The sequence below is a fragment of the Schistocerca americana genome, chromosome X (assembly GCF_021461395.2).
Source record: "Schistocerca americana isolate TAMUIC-IGC-003095 chromosome X, iqSchAmer2.1, whole genome shotgun sequence".
NCBI classification, from domain to species: Eukaryota; Metazoa; Arthropoda; class Insecta; order Orthoptera; family Acrididae; genus Schistocerca; species Schistocerca americana.
Genome location: NC_060130.1, coordinates 291094724 through 291112572, shown reverse-complemented (window position 1 = coordinate 291112572; position 17849 = coordinate 291094724). Strand labels below are relative to the sequence as shown.

The 17849-nt window shown below is 41.4% G+C and overlaps 1 protein-coding gene across 1 annotated transcript in view; it reads right to left on the bottom strand.

Moving 5' to 3' along the window:
- The window catches only part of LOC124556483 (probable glutamate receptor), a 127260-nt gene extending 110832 nt beyond the window's left edge, over positions 1-16428 (bottom strand). The window contains exons 1-3 of the mRNA XM_047130438.1: positions 16140-16428; positions 8434-8522; positions 5415-5591 (exon numbers count right to left, since the gene is read on the bottom strand). Coding sequence (XP_046986394.1) covers positions 5415-5591; positions 8434-8522; positions 16140-16400 — 527 coding nt within the window. The 5' untranslated portion in view covers positions 16401-16428. The remainder of the gene's footprint in view (positions 1-5414; positions 5592-8433; positions 8523-16139) is intronic.
- Positions 16429-17849: the final 1421 nt, after the last annotated feature.

Genomic DNA, 17849 nt, shown 5'->3' with positions numbered 1-17849 from the left:
CGTGGTACGGTAATCCTGTAGTGCAAGAATATAATGCTTGTTTTATTAAATGTTCTAGATAAAGTGCTAGACGCCAGTTTTTCACGAGAGCATAGGGCGACCTTGATTTTTGTTCGTGGTAGGGACTATATTTGTTCTCCATGCCAGTTTGAACTGTTACTACTGGCAGCAGGAACAATTTGTTTTTGCCTTCATTTCGCTACCCTGAACAAACCTTCTGCGCAAGCACATGTCTCACCAACATAATTTCTAGGACGAAAAACACAATAAAAGAGGGCCAAGGAGAGAAATATAATTCTGAATGTTACCTTTCGGGGGTAGCACTTCACATGATATAAAAGTTGACGACAGACTAAAATTTTTTGCACGTAATAAAACAAAACCTTACAAACCATGTTGATCATGTTGCAAATTCCACTAAATAAATTAACTGTGGGGTTAAGCATTACAACTCTTACTTAAAATTTTACTGTTATACTCACTTCCTGCTTTTAGAATCAGATATAATCAAATTTCTCATATGATTACCAACTGGTTACATAAAAGTCTGTATTCAATTACAAATATGCTTATAAGAATCTCTTTCCATGTTGGCAGAAAATGTTAGACGTGGTATGCACAAAGGGGCACTTTAGAGAAATAGATGTCAGAGCAAGCAAAAGGCAGATGAGAAGACGGACAAGCTGCTGGGGCCCGCACTGAGTACCGAGATCACTATCATCAAGTCGCGCTGTTAAAGCAACTAACGACAAAACTGCAGCGACCTGTCTGCAGTAAGCCGCCAGAAAGTCAGTGAACTACACCAACAAGCCAAAAATCACAGAATGGTTGGAACTGTCATGCCACAATCATTTTCGTTGATTACGTCGAGAAGGAGACAATTTTAAATAATATGTTTTGTTTGTTGTTATGATAAACAGCACGTTGTAAAGCGAACTGAATAGTTTTGCACGCCTCGGTTCTAGAGGATTCTCCTTTTAAAAACGTTAAATTCAAAGCAATGCATCTATGGAAACATTCCATTTATTTGTGGTGTTCTCTGTTTTGTCAAAGGCTGTAAAGTGAATTATATGATACCTAATGTTACGTGCTAATGTAAAAATTGTGCTCTTAGTATAGATCTTCTTTAGGGGACGAGTCTGTCATTACATAGTGATGAGTGGGGTGAAAAGATTACGTTACTGTGTTAGAATCCGTCTGAGCTGACTTGGACACTCACAAAGTTAAATTTTTAAACTAAACCATTTTCACGTGCCATTTTGCTAGCGTTTAATTTTATTAAACAATTAATTGTTTGTATACTTAGTCATAAGTTTTTTCTTGCACAGGCACTTTCCTCAATTTCACAAAGTTAATTCTTTAAAAGCAAGCCTTTTCCTTTGGGGATATGATTTTTATTAAGCAATTGATTCCTTTTGGCAAACTTGTATATTTAGTTGTATGTCTCTTCCTACACAAACGCTTCTGTCATTTCAGCCACAGTTAAAAAGTTAAACGTATTTTTTATTTTGCCGTTTTGGTTGTTTGGTTGGTTGGTTGGTTGGTTGGTTGGTTTGGGGCAAGGGGACCAAACAGAGAGGTCGTCGGTCACATCGGATTAGGTAAGGATGAGGAAGCAAATCCGCCATGCCCTTTCAAAACGATTTAGCGAAGCGATTTAGGGAAATCACGGAAAACCTAAATCAGGATGGTTGTCCTCCCGAATGCGAGTCCAGTGTGCTCCGTTTTGCCGTTATCCTGACATGTCATGGCAATTAATTTTTGTCAAGGTCATAACTGTTCAATGTATCGTAGAATTATTATGTTTCTGTTATTTACATAAGCAGAAGACATGGCTTACAGAAATTTCCTGTCTTTTATGTTATTGAATGCAATTGCAATGGCAAGGAAAGCGTTTCTGAAGAAGAGAAATTTGTTAACATCGAGTTTAGATTTAAGTGTCAGTAAGTCGTTTCTGAAAGTATTTGTATGGAGTGTAGCCATGTATGAAAGTTAAACGTGGACGATAAGTAGTTTAGACAAGAAGAGAATAGAAGCTTTCGAAATGTGGTGCTACAGAAGAATGCTGAAGTTTAGATGGGTAGATCACATAACTAATGAGGAGGTATTGAATAGAATTGTGGAGAAGAGGAGTTTGTGGCACAACTTGACTAGAAGAAAGGATCGGTTGGTAGGGCATATTCTGAGGCATCAAGGGATCACCAGTTTAACATTGGAGGGCAGTGTGGAGGGTAAAAATCGTAGAGGGAGATACAAATGGCTCTGAGCACTATGGGACTTAACATCTGTGGTCATCAGTCCCCTAGAACTTAGAACTACTTAAACCTAAATAACCTAAGGACATCACACACATCCATGCCCGAAGCAGGATTCGAACCTGCGACCGTAGCGGTCGCGCGGTTCCGGACTGAGCGCCTAGAACCGCTAGACCACCGCGGCCGGCCCGTAGAGGGAGACCAAGAGATGAATACACTAAGCAGATTCAGAAGGATGTGGGTTGCTGTAGGTACTGGGAGATGAAGAAGCTTGCACAGGATAGAGTAGCATGGAGAGCTGCATCAAACCAGTCTCTGGACTGAAGACCACAACAACAACAGGTTATTGAAAAAAAAATCACATCAACCATAACCTGTCTAGCCAGTATTAATTTCCAGTAGGAAGACTGTTAAGTTTCTCTCACAGTTGTAGCATCGGTAAATTTTTCGCCAATGCCCAAACCAAGTGACGAACGAATGTAGCTAACCTAAAAAAGATAGCATACATTTTTATTAAGGGGCGAGGAGGTGATGTAACATGACTAATACAGATCGCTTCTTAATTCAGTTACATTTTGTTTCATATATAAAGTGGGCAGTGCTGACTTCTGGGTAGTGGCTGAAAGGTTCTCACAGGAAGCTGCGGTTTCCAGGACATCCCACGTCTACTGTGGAGTTGTAGAAAGAAGGCTTTGCTCAACCTAGGTGGCAATTCTTGGGTGGCCCGCAGAGCCTGTTTGGCACATTGTGAAGTTGTAGTTTCCCCACAGTTAATCCTTGACGCACATCCGCAATGGAGTCTTAGCCCAAACTGCCTACTTGACATGTAGCAAGTATCTGTTCAGCATGGATGTCAACAAGAATCCTGTCTTTCTGTTGCCTTGAAATATGAGAAATTTAGTATCTTCTCAAAGATATTTTCTGTTTGGGAAATCCTGTCTACTGCCCCCCTTTTCTAGACACAGCATGCTTCGTCAGCCAACATTAAAAGACCATTAAAACACAGTGCCTTAGAAATTGTCTATGCCTATTGTATGCCATATCAGGGAAACGTCTGCACCGTTTCCCTATATTTTCATGCTTCGAGGCACATTCGTATTCGTAACACTGGTTGCAAGTTGCTACCACCTCTCGAAAGGAAGTTAGGGTTGAGTTCAAAGATGTTGGCATTTCGATACTTGTTTCCTGGAAATTGTTCCATTCCGACGATCATACGCTCCCTAACCTTTGTCCGGTGCTGATGGTGGAATCTTAAGATGTAAGTACTGCTTTTTGCTCTAGAATGAGGAGTTAGTTGCATATTTGAGTCTGCACTCTGAGCATCTCGCAGCTTAACTTATTATTTGTGTATCTAGGAAGTGAAGTGCACTGGGGTCAGTTCTCTTGTTTATGAAAATGTGTATTGTGCTGATGGAGAACTGATTTTGTGCTTCTTTCGGTCTTCCTAAAGATGCCAATCAAGGTCTCGCACAATTAATTTCATTATTTTTTTTGTTTTTCACAAAACACATTGCAGTAAGACTCCACATTGATTTTGAATTTGAATAACAGTGGTAAATCTGAAATTGGTTTCTCCTTTGGTTAGGCGACCATTTCTTATGAATATATTCAGGAGTACACTAACGTGTTGTTTTGGCGTGATTGTGTTTCTGTTGTGTGTACTGATCAAATTATTTATGGAATCTGAAATGGTTGAAATGTACATCTAGTGTTCATTTAGCCAAACACTGGCCAGCAACCACTACATGTTGACTATCAGAGACCATTTTTTGCATCATCATTCCGAATCTGCAAGCAAGTATAGTAGCACTAGCTATACCGAATAACTGGCTATTGATGTTTGGCCCCTCTGACGTAATATTCACGAGCAGGGCACCGACATCATGCCAGAGCTAATGGAACAACGGTCACCTGTTACAAATCCAGAAACTAATAACTAGTCCTTTGCACCCATAAGCTAACGTATTAAGATTCTTTCTTCAGGATTGTAAACAGGTCACAACCTGGGACTGAACGTCTTGTAGGGGAGAGGACTGTAGCACCGCAGCCTAGCCCAGGTAACAAATAGCTTCTGTATCGATTCAGCAGTACGACATCATAAGGGGGGAAATGACTGTCAGCTCAATAGCTACGTGCCATTTCACAAGACCACATATTCAGTATGCACAAGATCACATATTCTGTTTGTAGACAATGCGCAAGATGCCAGCCAGCATCCCTGAAAGCCAAAGTTGTGACACCTTACACCACCAATATGTCTTCTGAAGGAGCTGAACAGATAGAAAACCCAGGCGAATGGAGTCATAATTTCCCAGCGGTGATGGCCAGCTGCTCCCGACTGTTGCGACTTACAGACCAGGATCATTGTCACTGGGGAAAAAATTCCCAGCCCACCTCACATATATACCACTTAAATGCGACCTTCAGTATCAGATGTGTGCAGCTGTACACAGTATGCCCAGCTACGCAGTCTATACCAGCCACTACTGACGAGACGAAGTCGGCTTGCAGTCAAAGGTCAAGCAGTCAGCCACAACCATCCGACTTTGCTGTCAATAGCAGCAGGCCTCGGCCTGAGCTAAGTCTGTCTGCAGTCAACTTGACACATTCGCATCAAGGAGTCCCCACCAGGTCTCACACCTGCTGATGGCTATCTTCCCAGTGAGCTGTGGATCTGAGTCTGGGCCACATAGCTTCCCAGCCATCACTATGTTCACTGTCCCGTGCAAACCTACATTGTTGCTGTGCAATGCCCAGGGCAGAGACACGCCTTCGTCACCAGCCCTTCCAGAGAGTAGGGTCTGACCCTGCTTGCCCCAGTCACTCTTCCCCCATTGCTTTGGAAGCAGGCCAGCAGCCATTACTGCCTCTGCTGCCCAATCCACCCACCACTGGAGGGACCACGAGCTGGCACTATACACCAGCCAGTTGTACGAAGATCTACGGTTTAATATGAACCGTGAATGACGATGCTACCTGGCATTTTTCTGAAATATTAATCATTTCCAGGAGCGAAAAAAAGGTGGCAGAAAAAATCCGAAGACCGACTGAGAATACCGAACCTTTTGATGCATAAGCTGATACTTACCCATACATACTGTAATGTCTATCACATCATAACCAGTTTTGACGTGGTACATGTCAAATCTCCCTACTCACCTTGTGTAGATGACGGGAGAGCTAAAATCAACAGCAGTTAAGCGACTTTTCGTCAGCGTAAAGGCATTGACACCTACATCAGCCTCTCCACTCAACAGCAACGCTATCATCCCATCCCACGTCCCATTTTCGTCCATTGTCCCCCAGGCGTTATCAGGAGGTCGTTTAAATCTGCTCCTGAAATAAAGCAAAGGAAAAGTTTCGTTAGTTATAATCCCCTATCAATTATTTATGTAGTCCTTAAATTATTTACTATGAAAAAAGTTGGCAGCGTGAAAAATAAAAATACGTAGTATGAATAACAATTTTTTAGACTAAAAAATATTTCAAATTCGTAAGTACCGTACACATACATGGGAGGCTTTCACACCCAATGGACCCAAAACGAAGATCACAGACTTAACGGTTGCGGTAATCGAGGAGCAACACACAAGTAAAGGCAGCAACTGCAGTATGAAGATATAATTACGTTTATTCCTCAGAGATGTGTGCAGTACACCCTTGCGCCAGACTGAATACTTTCGATGGTATGCAGCTCTTATTTTATGCTAAATTATCGCGACAAATTAAATTGTTACGAGAGCATTGTGAATCTTTCTCACCCTGGCTAGGGAACACTGTTTATTTAGGTAAACATACATCTGTTTTTGGTTACATTAGAGGTCAGTACAATTTACCCAACGTTTTTCCAGTGAGCATATTCCACCAAAGAAGTGCGGTTTTGATACGTCTAGAAAACACCCACCACAGCTACCAAACCTCTTCGTTGGGCTATAAACGTTTTTCAGCTAATAATTTCCTTACACTACTTCACCCATTTGAACTAAAAACACGCAGCACTAATTATTTGTACTAATTAATTGTACGTATACCTCACCCCTCATAGTAATGTACATGTGCGTCAGTGAAAAAGACCAATTAAAAGGTGTTAGCATGTGAACGTAATGTGCTGTTCCAGTCTCTTCTGTACCTAAGGTCCATCACCGTTCCCTTTGGATCCCTACGAAATTCGGTGCTCTCCGATACACACGATCGAACAGCGCAGGAGTGGCGTCAACTTTAGGTTACAATATCTCCGGATGTAATTAACATTTTACAATGCAACAAACGGCACTGATTACGTATTTGTTTATATGTTCAGATGTGCTAACAAAACTAACGGGGTTCCATTTTAAAAAAAACGTAGGTTTGTGTTAAAAAACATACTTCCGTGCATTTTTTAATGGTTTGTATTAACCAATTACACTAGCCCCTCTCCTCACGTTCGGTCTGTGGATTCGATTCGTCAGTATTTGATGTGGTTTACGAAATATATCCAGCGGTAATGTTAGGTGGCTCACCCTGTATATCTCCATTATAGTGTACCTGTTGTAAATAAGCTTATTAATGTATTATTTTTTGTAGATGTCTAGTTGTATTTATTGTCCTCTTCAGCTACCGATACATCACTTTGACACAACGTTATATCTTGTAACTATTAATCCCGAAAGAACCTCTGTTTTACTATTAAACACGTCAATAAATTGTCAACCTCCATAAAAACAGTCCCAGTGTTAATGTACCCACACGTCATGATGGATCTCGAATCTACAAGCCTAATTTTATGGTTGAACTGAAGAATTTACAGTATTGATCACAACGAGCGTGTGTACGTCGTCTACATCCGATGTCCGTCGCTGCTCTGATGACACTGTTTAAATGTGAGCAACGGTGCAAATTCTTGAGTTTATTTAGATATCAAGGTCACTGGTCCCTCCACAGTTCTAACTGATCTCATTTCACACTCATTTTCAGCGGGTGCAGGTGCCAGATCAGCGGAGAAGTATATTATGCATGAAACCAACATTGCTCTTCATGTTGTTACAGGGAGTTCGTTACTGAATAATTTTAGCGTCCCATTGATAGCAAGATCATAATCAGCAAATGTCGACTCGTCCATTTGATGTGCCTACTTGTGTTATTTATTTTGTCATCTGTCGCATTAAGTCTTAAAGTGGGATCCAAGGAAATATGAAGGTACCACGCCTCGTCAAAAATGAATTTCAGCAAGTAATAGGTCCTTCGAGGACGTCCATACAATTTACTCTCAATAGGTGATGAAATTATTGAGCATCACATCACTACACCTGCTTTTTCTTATCTAGGTGCTGACATTGTAGCATCTGTATTGCGAAGACATGGTGGACAGTTACTTCTCTCATCAAGCTCTATTTAGGAAACAAATGGAAGGGAAAGCAGATCAGTTTCGTATTTTTAGATACCCGTTGTAGTAACAAAATGACCTAATTCTAGTAGTTGTTAGGAGAAAATGTAAACATTTAAAATGAACTACGGGAATCAATTGCCTGTAAAAGCTTCTAGGAAGCAACGAGGGCTGCTTAGACGCAGTAATATTATTTTTTAAGAAATCTACAATTTTATACTTATTTGATTCTCGCTAAGGATACAGATACTATAACAAATTGGTCTCATTACACCCTCAAACTGACTATAACAATAAATAATCACTGTGAAATGTTTTCTATATGAGAGACGTACTCGTATTCATGGGTATATGAATATTTTTCAATATTGCAATTTTTCTCAGATGGTCTTATCGAAGACATACATCGGGAAATATATGTAAACGATATATTCGATTATGGGACATTATTTTTCACCTTAAACTTTTATTTTAACTTGAGTGCGAAATATATAATTTACGGTCTGTTATGACGTATGAGGAACTATTTGGGTTAATACATCTACTATCAGAAAAACGCGTCCAAAAAGGGGCTTTCTTGAATATTCTTAAAATAGTTTCAAGTTGCTATAAAACTCTATAGTAGTCTACCGTGTTTTTGACATTAATCCAACTGTTCTATTTGATTATAGTATGACCTTCAGCAATATGAAACCAAAAATTATCTAGGAGTTAATAAATAACGTGTAAAAACGAAACGTTGACGTATATAGTCAATGGAAAGGAGTCTGAAATAAAGATACTGACAACTTTAAGTTAATCCAATTTCATACTCACTTGAAATTTAGTGTTTTCTCGAGGTGGGTCCAAACAATGCCAAAGTAACCACCAATGCCATTTTCGTTCAGCTTTAACATTGGAGAATACTAGAGAAAGACATGAACAAAAAGACTGATGTTAACAGTTTGTTTCTTTAAGTTAGAAAAGCAGCAGAAATTTTGTTAAAACCTAAAAATTATTTAAATACGAACACATTAAACATTTATAAAGTATTATGTGAATTAAAATGAAAGAGTTTTTCATGAAGAAGTAATTTTGCAACTCATTCCCTCTAGTTCTTGTAAGTTACAGGCTAGCTCAGAAACTTTGATGTTCTGCCTGCTTTCTGGTGTCCAGATACGGTGACGATTCAATTTGTATGCAAAATATTTCGACGACAGTCCTCGTCGTCTTCATCGAATGCTGCGGGCTATAATAGTTGATTCCTCTCTGCCAGGACTCTAAAAAAACCTCAGAATTCACAATTTTTATTCTGATGAACACTTCTTACAAGCTATAACAGGGCGCCGGATCGGGATTCGACCTCATACCCCTGCCTTGCACTTTCGGATAACGCCTCGTATATCGACCCGGAGATTCAGTTCGTCACATGCTTCTCCCCATAACCTTAAAACACCACTCGTCTCTTTGGTCTGCTCTCATGTTATCTACACACCACTGCACTTTCTTCGACACTTTACCAATTTTACAGTACTTCATAATTTCCCATTTAAGATTCGGTCCATATAGGTGACTCCACACAATCACCTAAATATCTTAATCTCAGCTATATCTAGCCTGTTGTACCGGTTCTTAGTTGTTGTCCATATCTTAGCTCTATACAATAATGCTAGCCTTATGACTGCCTTATATGCTTTCCCCTTGACTTTGATATTTACATTTTTGTCATACTGGATTCCGGACATCCTTTTCCAACTCCATCCAGATTTCCTTCTGCGATCTATCTCAGAATCCAGATTTCTAGTACTTGTCACAGCTGATACCAGGTATTTGACGTGATCTACCCTCTTTAGGCTCTGCCCATTCATTGCGACTGAGTCACCTCACACGTTTCCCACTTATAAATACTGCTTTCTCATTCTACTGATTTTAAGCCTTCTGTCCTCCAGTGCTTGCCTCCAGTCTTACAGTTTGCACTCCACACCAGCTTTGCTGGTGCTACATAATACAATCTCGTCTGCAGCAGCGCACCGTGGAGTTTGGTCTCGGATTCTATTATAGAGTTAAATTAATTATGCCCTTAACATCTGTGTCACTATGGTTAGTTTTTTCGGGGGAATTGTCCCTCAGAATTGTCCCTCAGAATTGTGCAAATAGGACTGTGACTTTGGAAGTAATGGTAAGGAACTGCAGGGAAGCTGAAGCTTCGAGCTGGGCTACGAGGCGAACCGGGATAACGCAGTTGGTATTTCACTACACGTGACAGGGGTCATGGCCAGAGCCCATTTCCGCTACAAACTGCCATTTTTCTCCTTCTATGTTTATCGTAGTATGTGATCCACAAAGCAGTGGAGACAACAGGGAGTCATATTAACACACAACAATTCATCACTCACCCAAACGTCACGGATACTGATCGGCGCAAGATCATAGACGTGCACATACTGCTCATCAGACTTCCATGTGTTCTTGATAGGGTGGCGGGTAAGTCATTTCGGGCTGCAGGACAGCCTCTTTATGTGGAATATTCATTGGACCATTCTAGCATAGCTCGAAAGAGATGTGGCGGTAAATTGTCGTGCTTGTAATACATCTCGCCTGCGTGGAGCTCTAGGTGAACAAACCCCGTGAAAGCCCTGAGAGACCAACTAAGGATTCCATTTCCACTCATGAATTCTGGGGTATCCCATAAATTACATCCTTGTCAGGAAAGATCCATTGCCTCACGATTTTGTCAATGAACTTGTACCTTGTCGTAGCGATATAGCCTCCAAAAGTCAGAATGTCTGCTTCACTGACCTTGTTCCTGACATGACTACTTATTGTTTTCGTCCATCAATGATCTTGGACGTAATCAGCTGCACTGAGGCTCAACCACTTGCTGTTACAACCCAAGCTAGTCGGCGGCGCCACTTATCGTCCAAACTTTGTGGCTGCAGCACTTCTCTCTGCGTTCTGCCTCAATCGAGGTATGCACTGTAAAACTCTTGTCATGGTGGTCTGTGCAAAGCCTAGCTCATACACGACTTTAGCGCCTCACGATGTCTTGTCCATCTTGTGCACACAAGACCAGTGGAAAAAATCGAAGACATCACAATGGCATAAGACGCCTAACTATTCCATCTGCTACAGCACGAGTGGGCAACTGGTGGCTCACGAGCCGGATCCGGCCCGCGATTGGTTCAGTCCGGGCCCCGGAAAAAAGTCGTGGGGGAGAGGCCGAGGTGCTCGCTCTGGGTTCCGCCCGGGACACATGTTCGGATATTTACGTATTAACATCATCAAATAATTTTTGTACGTTGTGGACATATACTGATGAGCCAAAACATTATGACCACCTCCTTAATAGGTTGTTTGTCCGTCTTTAGCACGAAACGCATTACTGATTATGCGTATTAGGGATTCGAAAATTTGTTGGTGGGGTTGTGGAGCTATGTGGCATTAGATGTCTACGCGCAGGTCATGTTACCAGCATAAATAAAAGGCGCTGATTTGCGTACGCTGTGATGGCTCCCGATAGCGACCCAGATGGGTTCCATATGGTTTCATCAGGCTAATTTGGTCACCGAGACATCAACATGAGTTCACTACATTGCTCATCAAACCACTGTAGCACGGTTCTGACTCCGAGACACGGACAGTTATACTGCTGAAAGATGACATCGCCGTCGGGGAAGACATTAAGCATGATTGGATGCAGGTAGTTCGCAGCTGTAAGAGTGGTTTCAGTTACTACCACAGGTCCCATGCAAGCGCAGGAGTATGTCTCCCACAGCATAATACTGTTCACACTAGCCTGTGTCCGTGGCGCGCTGCACGTTCCGAATCGCCATTCACATCGATGAGACGGCGTTTGTGGAGACAACCAGCGACCGAGTGTCGCACAAATGTGATTCCCCCGAAAGGCCGACACATTCCAATTGATCGACAGTCGAATCCCGATGGTCCCGTGCCCACTGCAGTCGCAACTGACGATGTCGCCGGGTCAACATGTGAACACGTAGGTGTGGTTTGCTTCAGATCTCCATGTTCAACAATGTACAATGAACGGTGTGCTCCAAAACATTTTGCGTGCACCAGCATTGTGCTGTTTCAACAGATATGCCTCAGATCACCATCTATCCTACTTTACCAAGCAGAAAAGCCTCCGAACCCCACGTTCTATGAAGAGTCGTGGACGTCAAATCGTTTAGAGCGTTGTGGTAGTTTCATTGTCCTCCCTCTTTCCGTAGATGATCGCGACAGTAGAACGTGAACATTCGACCAGCTTTGCCGTTTTCGAGATATTCATCCACAGGCCCTGCGTAATAATAATGTCAAAGTCGCTTATCTCAATGGATTTCCCTATTTCTGCCCATATCTTCGCTAGAGTGTTCCGCCGCCCGTATCTGCTCCGCTTACGTACTTTTGTTACTGTGTCACGTGCCCTCGACGCAATCAGGAGGCAGCCTACGTCGAGGTGGACAGTGGCCGTAATGTTTTGGCTTACCACTGTATTACAATACTGCGACGGTTGAAACTGAAGTTAATCGATATTCAGTTAGCTGCAATCAGTTAATTTTAATTGCTTTTGAATACATTGTGGAAGTAAAAAGTGATCAATGTGTTACAAATACTTACTATCAAAACAGACAAATTAAGGGGGCCAGTTTCGACCCCTACTGTGGTCATCTTCAGACCAATGAGTAAGAACGTCCTTCTGGTGGTAAATCACTACCACTAGTAATTTACCACCAGAAGGACGTTCTTCCTCATTGGTCTGAAGATAACCACAGTAGTGATCGGAACCAGTCACCGTAATAAATAAATTGTGATTAAGACTGTTTTTGTAAGTATTAGTTAATTTTAAGTTCATTTATTTTTCCACGATACATCTCATGATGTCTGACGTCTCATCTTCAGATGTTTACATTTATTTACGTGTCGTGAACATTGTTTCTTTACTAACGACGTTGTAGAATTTTGTAACGTAAGGTTTTTTAAAACGTCTTAAGTAAAGAAACAGTCTTCACGACACGTTACCCACGCGGAGTGGCCGCGCGGTTAGAGGCGCCATGTCGCGGATTGCGCGGCCTCTCCCGCCGAAGGTTCGAGTCCTCCCTCGAGCATGGGTATGTGTGTTGCTCTTAGTATAAGTTAGTTTAAGTAGTGTGTAAGTCTAGGGACCGGTGACCTCAGCAGTTTGGTCCCTTAGGAATTCACACACATTTGAACGACACGTTAGTAAATGTAAACATCTGAAGATCGGGTGGACGTGAAATGAACGTACTCCCAAAAACGTGTATTTTGAGGCATAATTTGTTGCCGTGGTATGGTGAGAAAGGGTCGCTATTGGTGATTTATCCTATCAACATTAACGTCACTGGCGCTATAGCTTTGCCTTAATGCGCTAGGAGCGCTATTGTCGCGTCAAGTGACGAGGCGGTCCGCCAGTTTATGTAAGCACGTGAATCAAGCCCGCGGGCTACCAAAGTTTGCTCATGCCTGCGCTAAAGCTATAGGAGATCTATTTTATTCATCATGGCAGCTATCGCCAATACAGGTTTCCCTCGGCATAATATTGGAGCACACATCTCTCCGGGGATTTTCTCCTTTCATTGTCAGGTATTCTGAGAAGAAACACGCTTAAAACCGATTGAAACTGAGTTACATACAACTTCTTATCTTCAGTTCTTTTCACCACATGTTTATATCAATACGAGTACGTCGCTAATCGGGTTGTGCGCAGTACAACTTCCAAGGATTCCGCTAGCGCAAAATCGTCTGATCAGTGCTGCGCGAAATTTCACGTCTGTCACCAATAACGCAAGTTATAGAAATTTTTAAAAATATTTTGTGAATACCAATGTGATTGTAAGCGGCACAGTTTTCAAGGATTCTGATAGCGGAAAATCTGATCAGTGCTACGAGATATTTCACCTCTGTCACATATAAAGTAAGTTATACGAATTTTTAAAAATTAGTTTGTGACAATCAGTATTGTCTGAATTGTGAAGACGGCATAGTTCCTGCGGGTCATTGGTTTCTGCGCCTTTTGTATCCGCACTTTGAAAGTTGCGGTCGGCCGGCCGGGGTGGGCGAGCGGTTCTAGGCGCTTCAGTCTGGAACAGCGCGACCGCTACGGTCGCAGGTTCGAATCCTGCCTCGGGCATGGATGTGTGTGAAGTCCGTAGGTTAGTTAGGTTTAAGTAGTTCTAAGTTCTAGGGGACTGATGACCTTCAGAAGTTAAGTCCCATAATGCTCAGAGCCATGTTTTGAAAGTTCCGGTCAATTATAGACCAAGGGGAAATCGAAACTACACTCTCTGATCAATAAACAAATCTATAAGCATACAAGATGAGCGAATGCAATGCTCGTCCCCTTCCCTGAATTTTTAACGAATTGATTGTTGAGTTTTGTCTCTATGCACAACTAAATTCAGCGTCACAGTGTGATCAGCAGCCCAGGGCTACAGTAGATTATATTTATTGCTTATGCGTCACCTGACCATCGGAAAGTTGTAGGACAGAGGATCTTGAAATCTAAGTTAGGTCATAATGACTGACATAATATAAATAAAATTAGCCCAGAGTAAAGTTCTCTAAAATCTCAAATGAAATTACAAAATGGCGCCAATACTGTGGAAAGTTACCAAATTATCTGGCTGACTCTACCGAGTAAAGGTAACGAGATCTCTTCATCTGAACAGCTCACGAATTCATACCTAACGAGACAGGAGGAGACGGCATATTATAAGCAATTAAGTGACAGAAGTTGTGTGACAAATTAAGTAAGTAGCGAACTGCTCAGAATATGGATCGCACTACCTCAATTGCGACTCTTACATTTCCCCCATATCAGCCAGCGTGCACCGACCAACGTATCAGATGGTGCCTGGAAGATGAATCATCCGGAATCTTAGTTCAAAACCCTCAACTGCTCACAAAAAAAGACTCTTCTTGGAGGGGATGACTCAATTTTGTTGCCAATGTGACAAATAAGAATATCGCTTATTTAAGAAAAAAGACAGGGGAACACAGAAGAAACTTGCCACTCTTCGCATACAAAACACACATTAACAAACACGATATAGGTACTCCTGTGGACCAGTGTCTCCTCGACTGGTCAGCTTCTTCATGCCAAACGCAGTGGTGGAAGGCGACTCATTCTATTGACTACACCAAAATTTTGGAGCGAAAATAACTGACTTTCGCAGACTGGTTTGGTGGCGTAGCCGCATTCCGTCCTTTGATGTGCGCAGAAAAAAGGCAAAAAGGCCGTGCTCAATTATTCTCTGGGGTCGGCAGTGGCGGCACGGCGTCCTCTGCCTTGAGGTGCAGGCTCTGCCAACAAAGCACGGAGCAGTCCACGACCCTACTTCCGCAAAAACTGTCCCATTCCTGGGAAAGCTCGTATCTCCTTATGAGACCTATTAACCGCCACATGCCTACAAACAGGAACTAAGACCACACTGGGAACACACATTCGTAGTGAGAAAAACGCAAAGCTTTCCTCCTAAGCACACACGCCAGTACGCTCAAAAATAACCACGAAATAGTGGCAGAAAATGAAACAGCAACACATACCGATATGTGACAGTCATAACGCAGCTTACTGTTATATTCATCCTTGGCCATTAAGTGTTAATATTTTGTTCAAAAATGGTTCAAATGGCTCTGAGCACTATGCGACTTAACTTCTTAGGTCATCAGTCGCCTAGAACTAAGAACTACTTCAACCTAACTAACCTAAGGACAGCACACACATCCATGCCCGAGGCAGGATTCGAACCTGCGACCGCAGAGGTCGCGCGGTTCCACACTGAAGCGCCTAGAACCGCTCGGCCACTCCGGCCGGCTTTAATATTTTGTTGTCATGGCTGTTATAGCAGACCTTTTTAATGGATTTAACTGCCTGTTTTTAGCCATACTTTTCTTATCACACAAAAACAGCATAAAAAAGAGAAGAATAATTTGATGTGTTATAGGAAATGCTGCAAAAAATATTGACAAGAATAATACCACAAGCATTACAGCTAGAGAAAACAAGGAAAATCGTGACAGTCCGAGACACTACAAATCTGTGGGTCTATTTTGTCAGTGCGGTCTAAATATGAATATAGGTGCCAGGCATTCTAGAGAACTACCTTCTCTGTTAAGTGTTGAACGAGAAATAACCTATCGTTTTTAAATTGATCTCCTCTAAGTGTCCTATGTAATTAACCTCTCGAGAGGTGTACAGAAGTGGTTGGAATTCTATATAGCGTTTTCGAGACACCACGTATAATTTAATTATAACCACATAAGAACCGAATAACTTAAGATTCTCTTCTGAAAGAAAAGCTACGAAAGTTAATGTCTTAGAATTAATGGGGTATTTAATAGTTCTCGTAAGCCACTTAAACTATTTAAATCTCGTATGTTTACTGCAGGTTCCAAATATACTGCATATGAAAACCTAAGCTTTAATTTAAACTACTTCAATTCAGACTTTGTAGCAACTAGTTGACTAAAAGTAGCTACAGCTTTAACAAGAACCAATGAAAACTTACGGCTATACATACCTCCAAAGTTGTAACATTTAAAGTAACGCCCTGTAAGTCGGTCCTACGTCTGTACATGCTCGGTATATTCCAGCTGCGATTCCTCTTAGGATCCCATTCACCAAGGGCCACTGTAGTTAAAGAGAGTTCGGGAGAAACTTGATATATTTCACTAACATTGTAAATTTCTCCTTTACGCAAGGCTAACACAAACTCTGTATTGAAAGGGATGAATGAGCCAGCGAGAATGTTATTGATATCGAAACCTTCTTCAGCAATCATCAGCCATTTGGATTTTGAGATCGTGCTTTGTGCTAGCTGCAAGGGAAAGAAAAGGAAACAAATCAACAATCATACTTAATTCCAAAGCGCTAAAATGTTAATTTATGGTAAGCACGAAAAGTCGACGCATGGCGAAGCATATTTTACAGAAGAAAGAAATTTTTTGGTACTAGAGGAACAATGAAGTTCCGGAAGGTGCCTAGATATTAGAAATGCAACATCGGTATGCGTCTTTTGCAACTAGTACTCAAAGTAATTCTGTTGGTCTCCAAATCTATCAGTCATCAAATATATTTCTCTGATTACGTTTACCACGTATATATAAACAAATGTTATTAGTCTTTTGCAAGAGAATATTTATTTTGTATTTAACCAGACCTGTTTCGTCTATTCATGTTAGGCATCATCATTGATTTTGTATGTTTCCTATTCTTTTTGTGTGTGCATTGGTTCTTGTGTAAGCGTTAGATAAACACAATATAGGTTTCCAGTTGTGTCACAAGTATGCTTTTCATTTCACATTATCTTCCTTCGTCACTATTCATATCATTGTACACATGGTTATGTGCAGTGAAATGCAGAGTTGTGACATGCTATGGATTGGAAACCTGTACTGTTATCCTTTAGTGCTTGTACAAGAATCAATGGACGCGCGAAAAGAATGGAAAAGATAAAAATGTGAATATGTGAAACATGTTTGGTTAAAAACAAAGCAACAATCATTTGCAAAAGTCGGATGACATTTTCCCCCCTCACTCGTAGTAGCAACTGAAGAATAGTTGCAAATATTAGCCGGCCAGAGTGGCCGAGCGGTTCTAAGTGCTACACTTCGGAACCGCGCTACCACTACGGTCGCAGGTTCGAATCCTGCCTCGGGCATGGATGTGTCTGATGTCCTTAGGTTAGTTAGGTTTAAGTAGTTCTAAGTTCTAGGGAACTGATGACCACAGCAATTAAGTCCCATAGTGCTCAGAGCCATTTGAACCATTTTTTTGTTGCAAATATTAACAATATATATTTCTCTAATTTTTATAATCACGTACAACAAATGCTGTTGTACTTCTTCGTAGAGCTTTCCTAGTCCTGACCCACGTGAAAGTCCCCTAATTAACCAAATAACTTGACGTATAGCCGCAAAGTGTCTTATGTTCACAAACAACTCATAACGTTTGCATGTCCTCTTACTAGCCGGTTTTCAAAAACAAATTTTGTTCGTTTTCTCAAGATGCTAGAAATTTTGTTTGAAATAAATGGGCTGAGACGCAGATTACACTACTGATTTTCTACTTAAAAGGAGTCTGGATCGATGTATAAAGACGTTTCACGATTGTATTTCTGTCGCTTCACACTATAAAAGTGGAAAAATAACATCTCCGGACTGTAACTGTAGCGAACCGAGACAATCCATCCAGGATCTTCGCAGCGACTGTCTTTCTGCTCTTGTAAGGA